Source organism: Amblyomma americanum, chromosome 11 (assembly GCF_052857255.1).
Source record: "Amblyomma americanum isolate KBUSLIRL-KWMA chromosome 11, ASM5285725v1, whole genome shotgun sequence".
Taxonomy (NCBI): Eukaryota; Metazoa; Arthropoda; class Arachnida; order Ixodida; family Ixodidae; genus Amblyomma; species Amblyomma americanum.
This window is the reverse complement of record NC_135507.1, coordinates 86,636,725-86,652,995: the sequence shown is the minus strand read 5'-3', so window position 1 is coordinate 86,652,995 and position 16,271 is coordinate 86,636,725. Positions and strand designations below refer to the sequence as shown.

Genomic DNA, 16,271 nt, shown 5'->3' with positions numbered 1-16,271 from the left:
CCTGCTACGGCATGCACCGGAGGGTTGGTTCGGGCAACGAAATTCACGTCTCACCTCGTGCGTGCTGGCTTTTTTTTTTCTCATCATTCTGCATTTTTTAAAAATTTTCAGCGCATTGTATTTGCTACGAGGTGACTTCTATATGCGAGGAGCAATGCCAGCCATCGGCGCCTAGTTCGAATTAACCGACGTGGATACCGGCATATTCGAATTATCGGGAGTTTTGACCCATTGAAATACACAGGGCTTTGCCGGGACCCGGCCGTCAGTTCGAATTAACCGGAAGTTCGAATTAAGCGATTTCGAATTAGCGAGGTTTTACTGTACAATGTGAGAGGCTAAGGACCTGCGATGCTCCTGTAGGCCATCATTTCTTTGCTCACTCAATATCTGGGTGTTCAAGCTGTTACTTTTAGTGCCTTCATCATCATCAGCAACTGTGTCTACTGCAGGACAAAGGCCTCTCCCACTAACCTCCAATTCATCGTCATCAGCAACAGCAACCTGACTATGCCCACTCCAAGGCAAAGGCCTCCCCATATTTCTCCATTTAATGTGTTTCTATATCCTAATCACATATCTGCCCACCAGACTGTCACCCTTACTACACTTACCTTCCATGGCAACAACTTTGTTACCTTGAGGGGCAAACAAATATATGTTCTCTGTATTATATGTCCTTTCCATGCCCATTTCATCTTCTTGATTTCAACTAGGATTTCACTAACCCACATTTGTTCCCTCCCACTCTGCTCTGTTCCTGTCTCTAGCATTACGGCTATCATTATCGTTTTCATGATTTGCCGCATTGTCCTGAAATTACTCTAAGCAGACTTCAGCAGCACATGTGGTGTGTGAAACGGATGGCAAGTGGTTCTTTAGTGATGGGACACAGCTAGATGAAGGAATGGAAAAAGAACAAATGCAGGGGCATAGAATCTGATGGAGCAATGTGGCTGGGAACTTTTGCTAAGTTTAACCAGCCGTGGCTGCAGCTGGTGCAAGGCATGAATAGCTGCAGTGCAAAAGGGCCCCTTACCTTTTGTCTCAGTCATGTGGGCAACTGCTTCCGCGATGTCCTGAACCAGCAGATCGAAGCAGTTGTAAAGATCTGTTGTGCCTGCAGTAACTCAGAGGTGTGCAGCTTATGGAATAGTCCCTCATTATTTTTAATGAGTGAAGGAAACTGCATAATGCCACAAGTGAATTGGAGCTGCACTGAGTAGCAATCACCTCAAAGGCATTTATTTTCACCAGTGATCGGGAGTATATTTCCAGGGGTAGTAGTTGTTGTGATGGCAGTGCCCCTCCTGGTCCCCCCTGCAGCTGTAAACGAACACAGAGGGCAAAATTAATTTTGCCTCTATCGTTACGGTTCAGTGTCTCGGTGACAAAGAGGAGCTTTGGTAACATAGAAAAGGACAAAGCCGAGACACAGGTTTCAAGCTGCTGGTTGTTTTCGCCAATAAGCTGCAGTGACGTCAGGTCATGCCGTGCATCTCAGAGGCTAAGGTACATCGCCGTTCACTTCCAAATAGTGATCACAGAGTGTTTTCTTTTTATTGGGGGGGGGGGGGGCTCTTTGCCTCCTGGGTTTGCGGGAAGCGTGTGTTTTGCAACGGTGAGAGGGGGACAGGCAAGTTAATGATGCTCCTCGTGTTCGCTCAGACTGTATGGTGTGACCACGACTGTTTGTCTTATCTGAGATGCAGTGTCATTGCCCTAATGAATATTCCGGCAGCAGCAGCACACTCGTATAACTGCGACCATTATAGGTGGGTTCGACTGTATTTGAATAACAGGCAGCGTTTCCACTTGCTCTTGCTGACTGTTGCCACTTGTGTAGGATAAAACAAGCGTATAATCTGTTTTTGTTGGGCTCGAAGAACATGGAGGAATCGCTAAAGAAACCCGACCATGGTCGCGGCGGGCCGTTTGCACTCGAGATTCTTGGAAGCAGGGACCGCACCACTGGTCTACATATCATAGACTTGTTTAGATTCAGACACATGAAACCTTTTTAACTTGTATAATCATATGTCCCTTGTTTCATTCAAATCAAATCAAATCAGATTTTTATTTTTATGTATGCACAGGTACATGAAAGGGCTGCAGGAAAAAAGCTGCCCTTTGGCAGCTTGACTGGCCACTAACCCAGTCGTTTTAACAGCAGCGGATATATAATATGAATGAAGATTACATATTACAGCACACATTGCAGGAATTGCGTACAAACTAGTGGAAACACAAAGGAGAAAGAAAAGCAAAAAAATTTACAGAACATGAGCAGAAGCGAGATTACGCAGCTATGTGTCGCACATCGAACAATATAGACATTGAATTTCGTTATAAGAGGGAGCATATGTATTTATGTCATTCGTTAGGTAATTACTTAACACTGAAGTTAGCATACAGCACAGCTGTTGTTTGCCAGAACTGAGACAAATCGTAGGCTTAACCCATTCCTCTGGAGATCGTGTTGGATAATGCGTTGTTTTACGGTGCAGTAGTGCGAGAGCTAAATTTGAAGATTAGATTGTTTTTTCTGTACCTCAGATTTAAATTTCGCTTTGAGACTATTTATATTGATAAATCATTTTTATTATGTGAGATATACAGGAAAGATTCCTGGTAGCAGATTCAGTTGGTTTATTGTAGATGTGTGGGACGTACTACTTCTGCAGGAAGTGAATGTGCTGCATGTTTGAGAAACACGCTGTTGTCAAAACTAAATGACAATAATTAACGTTTAAGCAGAGAAGTCTGTTGTATAACATAATTTTTATATGTATTGACAAGAGATATCTAATCCTACCTGTATTATTCATACATCAATTTCCTTGCTATGACCTGAGGCAATGAACACTGCAGAAAAAAAAAGTTTCTAAATTTACGTGATCCTGCTCCTGCCAAGCCCGAGTGTATTTGTGCTTGGCGCGACGAGTGCAGGTGTGTGACATGCCTGACCTGAGCCTGGTGGAGCTGCTGGAGAGTTCGACACGGCCTGTGGACTGGCTGCGCATTGAGGCTAAGGACATGCGTTCAAACCGAACTGCGCTTGACTGCGAAATGCACTGGCATCACCTCTTGGACGTACGCCTCAACCAGGACCCCTGGACTCCAACTGAGGATAGTCGGCTCTGTGAATTGGCTGCCAAGTATGACGAGCACTGCTGGGATGAGGTGTGTACAGGTGTGCATCTGCCACTGGCGAGGTCAGGGAGGGGGAGATGAAGTCTCATGATCTTGCCAGCTATCTTTGGAAGTCGTTTAGAGGCAATTGCTTGAGTCACTGCTGGCAACATGATGGCTCAGAGGATGTGGTGTTTTGGATGTTGTCGGCATAAGTTTCGCAGGTTCAATTCCTTGTGCTCGCTTTGTTACTGTGTGGGTGAACCTTCTTGTGGGCCCTCTATTGTGCAGTGTGCCTTGTGGCCAGCTAATAATTTGTACTGAATACAAGTGGTGGGTGCTGATTACTGTCTTTTCACAACTGTATAACGAAAAAGTATGTGTCCTCTCAGCCGTATAAAAAAATTCCAATTAAATTTTAGTCAATTTTTGGCAAACTACATTCTATGTTAAAGCGTGCATTTTCATTGTCCCTTCATTGTCAATTCCTTGTGCTCGCTTTGTTACTGTGTGGGTGAACCTTCTTGTGGGCCCTCTATTGTGCAGTGTGCCTTGTGGCCAGCTAATAATTTGTACTGAATACAAGTGGTGGGTGCTGATTATTGTCTTTTCACAACTGTATAACGAAAAAGTATGTGTCCTCTCAGCCGTTTAAAAAAATTCCAATTAAATTTTAGTCAATTTTTGGCAAACTACATCCTATGTTAAAGCGTGCATTTTCATTGTCCCTTTTTCTTGCGCTGCACAACAGGGTTGAATCCCCAAGGCAAGTTCAGCAGATTGTCATTGGCTCTAAACAACACACCAAAGACGTGGGCTTGATGCCGGCCGTGGCGATCGAATTTCGTTGTAGGCAAAATTCTAGAGGCCCATGTGCTATCAGTGCACGTTAAGAACCCCAGGTGGTCGAAATTTTCGGAGCCCTTCACTACGGTGTGTCTGATAGCCTGAGTCGATTATGGACATTAAACCCCTATAAACAAAACAATGCATGCAGCAACTGAATTAGCTCTCAGTGTTTCTTATTGCACCCCAGTGCATTGGGTTGTGGTGTAGAGCTTTCTCCTCACTCTCACAGAGTGTGGACTGTGAAAGCTCTTTGTGTGTGTGTGTCTCGCAGGTGGCAGAAGAGTTGAATACTGGGCGCAGTGCATACCAGTGTGCGGTGCGCTACTTCAGGCACCACGCAGTGCGCATCAACTCCGGCCCCTTCTCCGCTGAGGAGGATGAACAGCTGAAGACGCTGGTCAGCCGCTACAGAAATGGGAAAAGCGTTAACTGGTTTGAGGCATGTACTTACTGGTTTCTGTTGTGGTGCAACTACATAATCAGTGTGGCAACTCTTGGTGTTTCGCAGTTCAGGGTCACATGATGCCAATGCCTTCTTGAATTAGGTGGCCGCCAGAGAAGCTGGTTTTGCCAGATCATACCTTCTTCTTAGGCACCCCCATTCGCTAGCCTCTTTTTTTTAAAATCAAAGGCGCAGTAACTGTCTGCCTTCCCTGTGGACACCTCGACCGCACTGTGAGGAAGGGAAGGAGGGGGTGAAAGAAGAAAGAGGTGCTGTAGGGAAGGACCCCAGATTACCTTAGACCTTTAATGTGCAGTGCACTGCATACGGGCGCCTTCTGCGTTTCGCCTCCATCAAAACGCAGCCGCTGCGGCCAGGTTCAAACCGTAATTTGGCTCAGCTGTTAGCCGAGCACCCGAGCTACTGAGCAAACTCTGCTACACCGCATCAGTTCTATGCATTAGTGGTGCCACGATGCTGCGAGTAAACGAAAGCAGATGTACAAAGGGTGCCATTGCAATGCTATGACGATGTGGCTGGCATTGAAACAGAGGAGGTGTTGGCGAGGCTAGGCAGTACGGCGGCACAAACTCCCAGCTTTCATTCCTTCTTAGTGCCAGATCTTCAGCCTTCTCAGCAGACACTTTTGGCTTTGGGCTGTTTCTACGCAAGTACTGAGGCAGCTGTCTCAGTACTGGCTGCACTGCGAGCTGGAGTGACTGGGTATCTTTTAGCCGAAAAGGGCGCCTGTGAATCTTTTCTCGTGCGCACTAACTTATGATCCTGGCAGTTGTTACACTTACTGACAACTTTTTCTGGGAATGGAGCAGAAGCTACAGATCACAAACACACACCGTCTCCTTCCACACAGCCGAATATAGTCCGTATTAGAAGTTACTAGTAGTTTTCTCTTAGAACCCAATATATGGCCTATATTTGTTGTTTGAGGCATATTCCTAATACCAGCTACTGCCAGCTTTCAGCTTTAGAAAGTCAAGGAAATTATTATTACAACAAATTTGCTAGGCTTGTCTAGTTACAAGAACCTGCTACAGATGGCACCAGCTCTATCAGCACTGGAATGAAGCTACCGTGGAAAGAGCAATGCGCCAGGCTGCCAAGTGCACCACCATGGATCTTAACTGTTTGGTAGAATGGCAGTTATGGTCGCTGTCGCTGAGTGCACATTTCTTTTTTCCTCTGCAGTAGAATTTCGGTGATGCAGTGAAAGCTCGTTAATTTGAACCTCGATAATTTGCATTTTCGGATAATTCGAACTACACTACTTGCTCCGGCCAAGCTCCATGGAGATCTGTGGATAAAAAGCCCGTTAATTCGAAAGCGAGTCAATTCCGCTACTGATAATTCGAACTACGCTCCGCCACGTCTGGGCGGCTTGGCATACAGCACGTGGCCAAAAAGAAAACACCTCTGCAGAGTTAGAGGCTGTGCACGACCTAATTGGGGACAGAAGATGGAACTAGATAAAACCGTGGAAGAGTGGGCAAAGCCTAAATGGCGCCATCACCGGCGCGGTGGCCGGCGGTGTCGGAGGGTAAGGGTTGGCGGCCGCAGTGGCGGCTGCCTCACGAAACTCGCAACTAAATACTCGTTAATTCGAGCCCTGTTAATTCAGAAATGCGGATAAGTGCTGTCGGCGCGGTCCCACCCAACGCCCATGAAAGGCTATGACTTCGGACGGGCGCTACAAATTACATGCGAAAAACTTTTTTTTTTGCGAGTGCCTTCCATCATTTCCATCTATCAGTCGCCAATGGAAGCACGCGGTCAGCCGCGATCATGACGCTGGCTTTTAGCATCGCCTGGTAGTCAGCCACTGCCCGGAAGCGGCCAACGTCGGCTGTCAGCGCGGACCAATCGGGGTGCGACCGCGTCTGATTTCGCCCGCTTCTACAACATGGCCGCGCCTGCCAGTGCGGCCTCTTGCTACAGTGAACTAGAATAGGGGTAGTGTGCTTTCTGGCCGGGCTGGAGTAAAGCCGCTGTTGCAAAATGACGGCGGCGCTGTGGCGGCACTGCTGTCATGTTCATTGTAGGAAGGCAGAAAAAGCGATCCAGGCGTATACGGGATAAAATGCCGTGTTACTGCCAAAAGATCGTGCCTGTGCAAACTAAACTAGTTTGCATCATGTGTGTCGTTCAGCATTAGCGGATGAAGGTTTAATAATATTCTCATTCGCTCGAAGGCAGGGCAGAGTCAAGCGCATGGAGCGCAGGTACACAGCGGCCGCTACTTTGCAATTCCAAGAGCACATCAGCTGAAATTGCGGACTCGACGCCCCGCATCGTCCGACCAACGCGAGCATATGCTTTGAGCACACCAGTTCAGCTACGGCGTGTCGCTTTATTCCCAATTTTAAAGTAGACAAAGATCGCTTCTGATCAATGCTAAATTTTGGCTGTGAAAGCTCATGCATGCTCGCTGATTAACGTTGGCGTTCCACTACCATGCAGTTCATTTCCGGACTCGCTCGCTCTTTTTGATTGCCTGTACCCACCCATCACATTGAACTTGCATGCTGTAACTCCTTTGCCATAGCATCAGCGTAAACGTGTTCAGAAGATTTAAAATTATAGTTTATGGGGGTTTAACGTCCCAAAGCAACTCAGGCTGTGAGGGATGCCTTGGTGAAGGGCTACGAAAATTTAGACCACCTGTGATTCTTTAAGGTGCAGTGACATCGCACATACCCGGGCCTCTAGAATTCCGCCTTCGACCGCCGCAGCCTGTATCGAACCTGCGTTTTTTGAAAATTTGGAATTAAACAGTACACGAAACCCTTCATCTTCACATGGGGCAAAGACAAATTTATTTGTATTGTTTGAGATAAGTGCGCAGAGAAAGCAAGTGTCGCAATGGTTCAGCTACGGCTCAACTTCAGGCGCTTGGCCCGTTCACGTATGCCGGGCCGCTCAGTGTTCACTCCTTTCACAAAAAAGCGAAGCCTGACTGCGATGTAAAATTTTAAAATTAACTTGGAAAGAATATCTGCGTGAAGATGGCAACTGACCTCTTTACACAGCCTTGCCCTGACCACATCCAGCACATCAAAGATGCTTTCTGAATGGAGTTGGCTTTGCCTGCAGCATTCTGTGAAAAGGTTCTCAAGCTACAGCTCAGAATCAGAGCTGTGCAGAAGGGTAGATGAATCCTACCTTGTAGCAATATTTTGCGTACCTTGCAAGTCGAAAACTGTCATCAGTGGCTGATATAGTTAGGAGGCCAATGCCTATTTCACACTTTGCCTTTACGACATATTTTCGTGCTACATAGCTTGCAGTGTGAAAGACTAGTTGTGAGTCACTCTTGGCTACATGCTGACTACGACCACGACACACTCCAGCCTGATCAACCGGCAACTTCATTATCATTCCGGCTGGCATGCGGAGTTCAGATATTTCAGCAGCGTCTTTATCTTCCGAATCAAGCAAGGAGGCCAATATAGATAGAATCTTCGCAGTTTCCCTGAGAAATGCATTTCACCAAACCAAAAATGAAAGACAGTTTACTATGATTAAAAACTGTGATTATGATTATTTACACTGTAATTAAAAACTCCGCACGCTGAAGAGGGCTACCTTCGGGCCATCTTTCCTGTAGGCATAGCCAGTATCGAAACCCAGCGCGAAGCAATGGTTCTGCAGGCGACCAGGCATTTTTTTATCTTTACGGAACACTCTCTCAATCTGTCCAGGATGCTACATCCTTGCATTGCAGGTTCGTGGGAGACGAAATAATGATCTAAGCACGCCGCTGAATCCTCAAAAGCAACCACAAACTGAGCACAACACGCAGCAACGACTGAAAAATGACTCCCAAGTGTGTTACTGCGCCTACTTGTGCAGTGGTGACTACAGTGTTCGGAACGGCGGCGGCACCTAGCGGACAAGCGGGAAACTAAAAAATGTCGGCATCGGCGGCTTCACCTCGGTCTATGGAACCGCGGTGCAGTGAGCACACTACCCAGTATTCTAGTTCACTGCACTCTCGCTTCACCACGAACCCGTCGTTGCCGCTACACTGTGACTCATGTTCGCGGCAAACAAAAGTCGCACGAAGCTTTTGCTTTGTCTGAATATGCCCGCAGCACAAAATTTTAGCGATGAAACGCGCCAGATTTTTAGAATGCTTCTAGATTCTCAAAGCTACTAGGCTTAGCCACTACGCGTCGGTTGACGTCAGTAAGCACAGGAGGTTCAAACAGGTTAACTATTTTGGTTCAGAAAGGGGTCGCAAAGGATAATTCGTCCTCTTTATGGTCATTGAGTAAATAATAGTTTAATTGTAAATGCACAGCTGTTCATTTCAGCATTTTACTAAGCGTATGGAACCACGCCGTTTCTCAATCCTGGCGGCAGTGGACTGGTGGCAGCTGCACGTTTTGCGTCGCGCTGCTGAAAATTCGCAGTGCAAGTTCGCTTCATGTGGGTCGCCCTTGAGGCGAACGTACTGAGAACGAGGCTGGCACAACCGGACAAGCACTGGCACTCTGCAAAGTTCACTCCTCCCCCCTTGCTAGAGCTAACATCAGAAGGTAAACACGCCGTGATGTTATCGCTGCGCAACATCTTGGCTCACTGCCAAGAAGTGCGTTGTAGACTGTGTGACGGTGCGAAACGGAGGGAAGCGTTAACGACTGCCGCTTTTTTTTCTTTAAAATTCTTAGGCGAAAATCGGGGATGGGTCGGTTAATTATGCGAGTGGGTTCGTTACACGAATAAATATGCTACATATACAGTAATGCATATGGTTCTTGTCAGTTTTTTCGAGGCCGTTTGATAATTCGAACATCGGATAATTAAAACTTTTTTCCCGGTCCCGTGAAGTTTGAAATAACGAGCTTTTACTGTACTATCATGAATAGTATGAATTTCAGTAGATACGAATTCATGAGGTTTGCTGGCTGAAGTCTATTGGGCACAATGTACAAAACATTGGGTGCTTTGAACACTCTGCGCCCTTGGGGGGGTGACTGCACTTGCAAGCAGCACCATTGCCTATGCACTGCCAATGTTGCAGTTGCCAATCACACATTACGGACATAAATAGATTTGCTGTATGCATTTCCAGTGATTCAGCATCCGGATTTTTTTTTTCTCCTATCAATCGAAATATGAATGGTACTCGTGATCCCGTGAGGTATTTAGGTTCCGCTGTGTATTTCTGGTCTGCTCCTGCTAGAATATTGCACGGAAATTTCTTGCATTTTTTGGGCTACTTTGAGCGCAAAATGGAGTCCACAAAAAAAATTAACAATGCATTACTGACCAAGCTTCGGCGAAATCTTTGTGTCAGTCCGTATTTACTGCAGTGCACGTCATTCAACAGAAATAACAATGAATGTTTGGGGCGCCTACTCTGTGAACAAACAAGCCTCACATGAGCGCGCCTTGAGCATATGAGCTAATCTGCATCAGTCACACGTTCTGTTACGTTGCCACAAAACCACTGTTCTACAGCATTTTCGATTTACTCAACAGAGCCAGTTCCTTCCTGAGTGCTGTTCGAGGGGATGTTTTTCAATCTTTTTGTGCAATATCTGGAGCGTAACTTGCATGCGTTATGTCCCAGTCTTGCACCTCTTTCTCTCTTGTTGCGTGGCATTCCGTTTGAAGTACTTTTTCACTCACAAAAACAGCCTGATAAGCTACCGCCATTCTGACTTTTGAAGAAGCAGATATTTAGCTGATATATCAGAAATATTTGGGCCAGGAAGGATAATGCCACAGTGTGCGCATACCGACAGCAGTTAGTACAGACGTGTGAGGTGACACACTAGCATAATAGCGCGATAGCATTAAGGGGCCTATTTCGCAGAAAAGCAGGCATTGGTGTCGGCGTTCGTTGTCGGTGTCAGTGTCTTTCATCGTGAGTAAAAAATGCATGAAAAATCCGTAGAGAAGCAACCGAGGTGGGCCACGTGACTTTGTGGCGTCATCACAACCTGCCTACTGTGGTGAGTGGCAGTTAACAATTAGCGGCGAGAGCTTGCTCGGGAAGAGCAAACTGGGTTCCACAAGTCCCACAGGTGGCAGTACTTGCCATCGCAGGGCCTGCAGTGGTGCATTGCTTAACTGTGGCACCACTGTGCAAAAAAATGTTATGAAGTCTCCTTTGGATCTATGAATGTAAAGTAGGAAATGACCAATTCCGCATACATGGCCATTAAACCCATTAAACCTATCAGGTCATATCCTCAAGGCAGACCTTGAATGTCCCCTCCAGTTTTTGCTTCCTGAATATTTGCAAGAGGTGAAGAGCTTAGCTCTGCTTTTTTGCAGTGATAAATTCGCATTTTTGGAGGGCATATAACACATGAACAGCTACTCTTAGCTTTAATATAAGGTTTAAAACAAGTTTTCTTATGGCTGTTGTGTGGCATGAGAGTTGCTCGGCACACTAGATGGCTGAGCAGTGTCGTATAGTCTTGGAAAGTGGGCATCAGCTAGTGTTGGACGGTGGATTTAACTTTTAGTCGGGATGCTTTAAGAAAATACTCTTTAGTCAAATGCAGCTTAAGTCTGTAGTGAAACTCTGCGCACATTCAGGACTGCCGCACAGAAGCTGCATTCGATTCACTTGTGGTTCACTGCACCGCCTGCATTGGTTCATGGTGCACTGCTCCAAAGCCCTCGATTCATTGCGCTCTCTGAACCACCGTCCGTGATTGCTTCGGGTGCAGCCTTGGTGCCGCTTTGGTGCAAGGAACCACGGCGCCAGCCGCCATGCGAAGAAGTTGTGCGTGTGCTGACAACTTTCAGCGGACGACGCATGTTAGCTCGTAAATATTGAACGTGAATTGAGTGATGTTCTCGCTGTCATCGACGGATTCGATGTCATTGTGCGAGAAAATTGCGCTGAAACCTATGCCACAGCAGGCAACCTTCTGTGTTTTGTGCTGTAGCTGCTTTGTTAATTGTGACAGGCCGTCCGTGCGTGTGCGAGTGCACGAGAAACTTACGGCGCAACAACGGTGTGTTGGCTGTTGGCAAACTGCGGGCAGGGAGAATCCAAGCGTGTTTTGCTACAACCGGCACCAGTACCTGTGCCTGCTGTGCTAAGCATGCAGGCTGCAGATGCTGATTCGCTGCTGTCTGGCCATTCTGCTGCGGCTACAGGCACGCCGGGGCACGTGCGAAGCAGCGAGGAAGCCCTCTGGTGCTGCCAAGCTGTTTTTTTTTCACTGTTTATGAAGGTCTAAATGAGCGAGGCAGGTTCTCGGCGTTGATTTCCGGGTGCCCTCCCCTAGGCGTCGGAAAATATGCAGGGGCCTTGAAGAGTGCTCAAAGTTCTACGAACGTCTCTAAGTGTCTGAAGAGCCTCATGAATTCATAATTGAAGTAGCTTGCAACCACGTTTTTATAGCACTTCGGAATTCGACTGCCGTCGGTGCAAGTGAGTTGCGGCAAAAGACAGCACGAAGTCTGTTTCCTCATGTGCACTTTGGGAAGGGCAGAACTACTCCGTAAGAAGAAACTCTGCGATGTCGTCTTCGACCTTGGCCAAATCCATGGCCGACTCAAATGTCGTTGGGCACGAAAGCGACCGCACACAAAAAACACATGAGAGAACTGAACACCTCCACGGCGAGCAGACGACAAAACTTGCCTGCACTTGATCGATTGAAAATTGTCGTATCTATGAGGTGTGGCGCTGCTGACGCACTGCACCTGCACCACTGAACTGGTTCTGCACTGCACTGGCATCAGTGGCACTTATTCAGAATTGGTGCCGTGAACCAGCACTGAATCGAATGCGGCTAGAATTCCTCCACATCAAAAAAAGTAGTCCGTTTAAGCTTCTTTTAATTGTTACCTAAAAAAGAAGTTAATCACAAGAAAGAAAATTATAAGCTCAAGAATGTTGATACCTGGCATGTTGAATGAAGTTAAACATTAAGCAGCTGATTTACCGTTGTGATTGGCTAGCGAAGTATTACAGGACACCGCCGAACGTGGTTCTGCTGCATTTTTAAGTTTTATCTTACTACAGACACTGTCATAATAAATTGCATAAACGGAGGCTCTGACTGAAATGCAGAGCTGAACCTTTATGAGTAGAATGTACAATCAGCCAGTAAAATTAAAATACTGACTAGAAGCTTGACTAAGCCCATGAAAATCAGCTGGAATAAAAAAAAATGGGGCAAATATGCTCAAAACTGCACTTCCTCTGAACTCTTGTACGAGTCTTCCTGTAAACTCCTTCTGCTATATCCATTGTGCATGTCTTTCAGTATTACAGCAATTGGCTGACAGTATGTTTCATTGTAATTCAAAAATGAGCAGCATTTTTCACTGTTCAAACAGCAGGGGCTTGCAATTAACATTGGGCGATGGTATCTTGTCGTTTGAAGTGGCAAAAAGAACGACTCACATTAATCCCGGAAATTTTATTGGAGCAGCTAAGGATTGAGAGCTTGGATTATTGGCGAATGCGAAAACTGCATAGGTGTTCCAAAGGTGCTTCAAACTATTGAGTGGATTGTTGTGCAAAGATTCATGTAATAAATTCCTTCCATTTCTCAAGTGTGCAGCCTGTTGTGCCATGACGATTTTCGTTGAATATAATGGTTTGCGGCAGCTTTTGTAGTCTTTGTATGTGGTTGTCATGTGCACTGCATTTAAATGTCTGACTATTGTGTGTAGTCACTGAACCTTGGCCACGGAGATACTCTTTCTTCGCTCCAATTGATTCGTGCTGCTGACTTTCTGCAGGTGGCGCACATCATGAATTGGCGGTCCAAGAAGCAGCTGATGAACCGCTACCAGCGGTCTCTGGACCCGCAGGTGCTGCGCGGCCACTGGACGGCGGAAGAAGACATGATGCTCCTTGTGGCCGTCAAGCTGTATGGATGTGATAACTGGAGCAAGGCAGGACTTATTTGTTGCGCTTTTGTTAACGCGAGAGCATTAGAGTTGTCATCCAACCTAAACCCCACCAACGTCCGGTGTCACAGAATTCGCTGATTGGTCAAGCGAGGTGATGTGCCCTTGCGACGCCAGCACAGTCTGCCCTTATTGGTTGAGAGATGCCATGATAGCTTGCGACGTCATCGCAGCCTTCCCACTGTGGCAGGGGGAAATTAAATTTATGGTTGGTTGAGAGAGGTCATGCGACCTTGTGACGTCGTCACAATCTGATTACTGGGTTGTGAGAAACCTGGCTTCTAGACAGTAACCAAAATACAGAATCGAAATCAAAAAAACAGTGTGATCTATGCAAATGTTGGCACTGTCACAGCATAGTTGATATCTGCTTCTGCAGCTAGCTGTCCAAGTATGGTGTTTGATGTGCCGACAGCTGCAAAGAAACTGACGCAAAGGTGCACACAAATTGCAACAGAAGCTGCAACAGATGTGAAATCTGACGCTGTTGCATTGCGCTTGTAAAGGGACTGACTACTGACCGAAACATGTTATGAGATCATGGTGGAAATGAAAAAATTGTGCTTCGTATTGTAAGAATTGAGCACTGCAATATCAAAGTATATATATTTTAAAAGTATATATAATTTTAATTTGGTCATTTAAAATCAATAAAAAGCCATCTTGCTGTGAAACCCACCACTATCAGTGTATTCTACAATGTGGCCACATCTCGATAAAATATTAATTACAGTCGACGACCGAAAATTCGGACACCTGATTATTCGGTCATCCTTGATTATTCGGACTTTTTCGCGGCACCGCGACATGGCCCATAGAGCCAATGTATAAGAGCGCTTGAAATTTTGGACACACCGGAACTGACTGCTCGATATCTTGTTCGCACTCGCTGCCAATACCCAAGCTGCCATATACCGTATTTACTCGCGTATTGAACCCACATTTCTTCCAGAAAAGTTAAAATCAGTTTGGCAGGAGGGTTCATTACGCAGGAAAAAAACTTTTAACAGATTTTTTTCGAAGGGTCGATATGTCATATCGTACCTCCGTCGGTCGGTCCCTCCGTCCGTCCTTCCACCATCAACAAATGCGTGCGGTCAGACGGGTTTGTGTTCGTGCCGCTGCTATTAAGCATCGTTCACTTTGACGCGATCCGGCAATTTAGTGGTAGCCCACGGCACCGGCCATTCGCGTCATCGAGATAACGTGAACATGCCGAACACCGGTCCTGAAGGTCAGGCACGCGTTTTTTGAGCGAGGTTAAAGAAAAAACACAGGATGGTGACGAGTGCATAATACGAATGACTCTGCCTTGGCGCTCTGCCAAGTTCGCTGAGCGTGCCGCGCTCTCCCCCTCCCCTCTGCCACCCCTCTGACAGTAGCTCTCCTCAAAAAATAAACAAGTGGTGGTGTTGTCGGCAGCGGGCAGCATTGAAAAGATAAACAAGTGATATTATCAGCGGCCAGGAGCATTTTGGTGCGCTGCCAAGGTCTGCGCTGCGGACCGCGTGAAAACTGAGGAACCAGCTACGAAAAGCTAAAGACTGAAAAAAAAAAAAGTAAATTCTGACCGACAAAAGTGGGGCGGTTCAATATGCGAATGGACTCACACCGCGAGTAAATATGGTAATGCGTACAGTGGAACCTCATTAATTCAAACTGGAGGAGAGATCGAAAACTTGATCAAACAAAACTAAATTCAAGCTTAAAAGAAGCTTTTAACATCAGATGCGGAAATTCTGCGCGAGTTTGTACATTGCGCCCGCATGGTTTTGAATTCGTACTGTTCTTGATTGTAGTCAGAGTTTGCGGGACTCATCTGTGCCGAGTCTTTTGTCCTGGATACGGAAAGAGGTAGCAGCGAAGCGCCTGGGAGACGTACGGCTCCACGGAAACGGCGAGCGCAGGAGGAAATGGTGGTGCATCTCAAAGCGAGGTCAGCGTACCCGCAGCAAAACGCACCGCAACCCTGACTTTTCTATCGTAAAACCGTAAACAACTGCCGTTTCGACGACAGGCAAGACGCCACCGCAGAGCGCATATCGCCGGATACGATGCCAATTTCGGCTCTACTCGCTAGGGCTAATGACGAAGGCCAACGCCGATGGAGCGCTAGCTTCGGCTGTTTCTCGGTTCTTATTGTTTTGCCCTCTTTGCGTTCTCGTTCCAGGTTCATCGTACTGCAGGTGCAGGGCAGTTCCCGCAGTCGCGTGTTTGCTTCCCAATTTAGACTTTATCCCAACCCCTGCATTCTTCGGCGACATGCCGCGGGCAGCACAGCCAGGCCGCGCTCATGAAAGCGGTCGCAGTCCTCGTCCGTGCACATGTCACGGGGCGAAATTTAGTCATGAGGAAGTTTAGAATATGAGCAATACAACTGACGCCTTCCTTCGGCATACTGGTAATAAGTCCGCGATTTTTTCAGTGAAATTTGATTTTCTGGACTGCCTGACTTTTCGGTCATTTTCGCGGTCCCAAGAGAGTCCGAAAATTCGGTCGTTGACTGTATTGGTTTTAAGTGCACACTGTTTTCAAAAATTTCAGGAGTGTTTGTCATGTCATGTTATAGCTAACACTCTCTCCAGTGTGACCTTCAATGGAAAACAATGATGCCATTGCATTGTCTACCATGCGCTTTAGCTGTTGTAACTAGATGGCACCGCAGTGTTTTGAATTTCTTTGATGGAGCAGCAAATATGGTCAACTAAAACTTTCTTGGACAAGCCATACATGACAGTGCCATAACAGCTTTGGGTGTGGAAACTAAAATGGACATTATACTAAAAAGTTGGCAAGGTTTTAACTTAGTTAAATTGAGTAGGTGTGTGAAAGCACGTGTTTAGCTTGGTTGTCTTTGTGCTTTGCTTGGTTGTTTGCACACCGGGCGACGATATTAGAATCAGGTTAAGCTGCTCTGATCTGTATGGGCTGCAGATAG

At 46.5% G+C, this 16,271-nt stretch overlaps 1 protein-coding gene across 2 annotated transcripts in view; it reads left to right on the top strand.

Moving 5' to 3' along the window:
- The window catches only part of LOC144110751 (uncharacterized), an 85,197-nt gene that overhangs the window by 32,434 nt on the left and 36,492 nt on the right, over positions 1–16,271 (top strand). Inside the window, exons 5-7 of one of the 2 annotated variants that reach the window (XM_077643824.1) lie at positions 2,950–3,183; positions 4,253–4,420; positions 13,163–13,318. In XM_077643824.1, coding sequence (XP_077499950.1) covers positions 2,950–3,183; positions 4,253–4,420; positions 13,163–13,318 — 558 coding nt within the window. The remainder of the gene's footprint in view (positions 1–2,949; positions 3,184–4,252; positions 4,421–13,162; positions 13,319–16,271) is intronic. The other variant, XM_077643825.1, reaches the window with a different exon arrangement.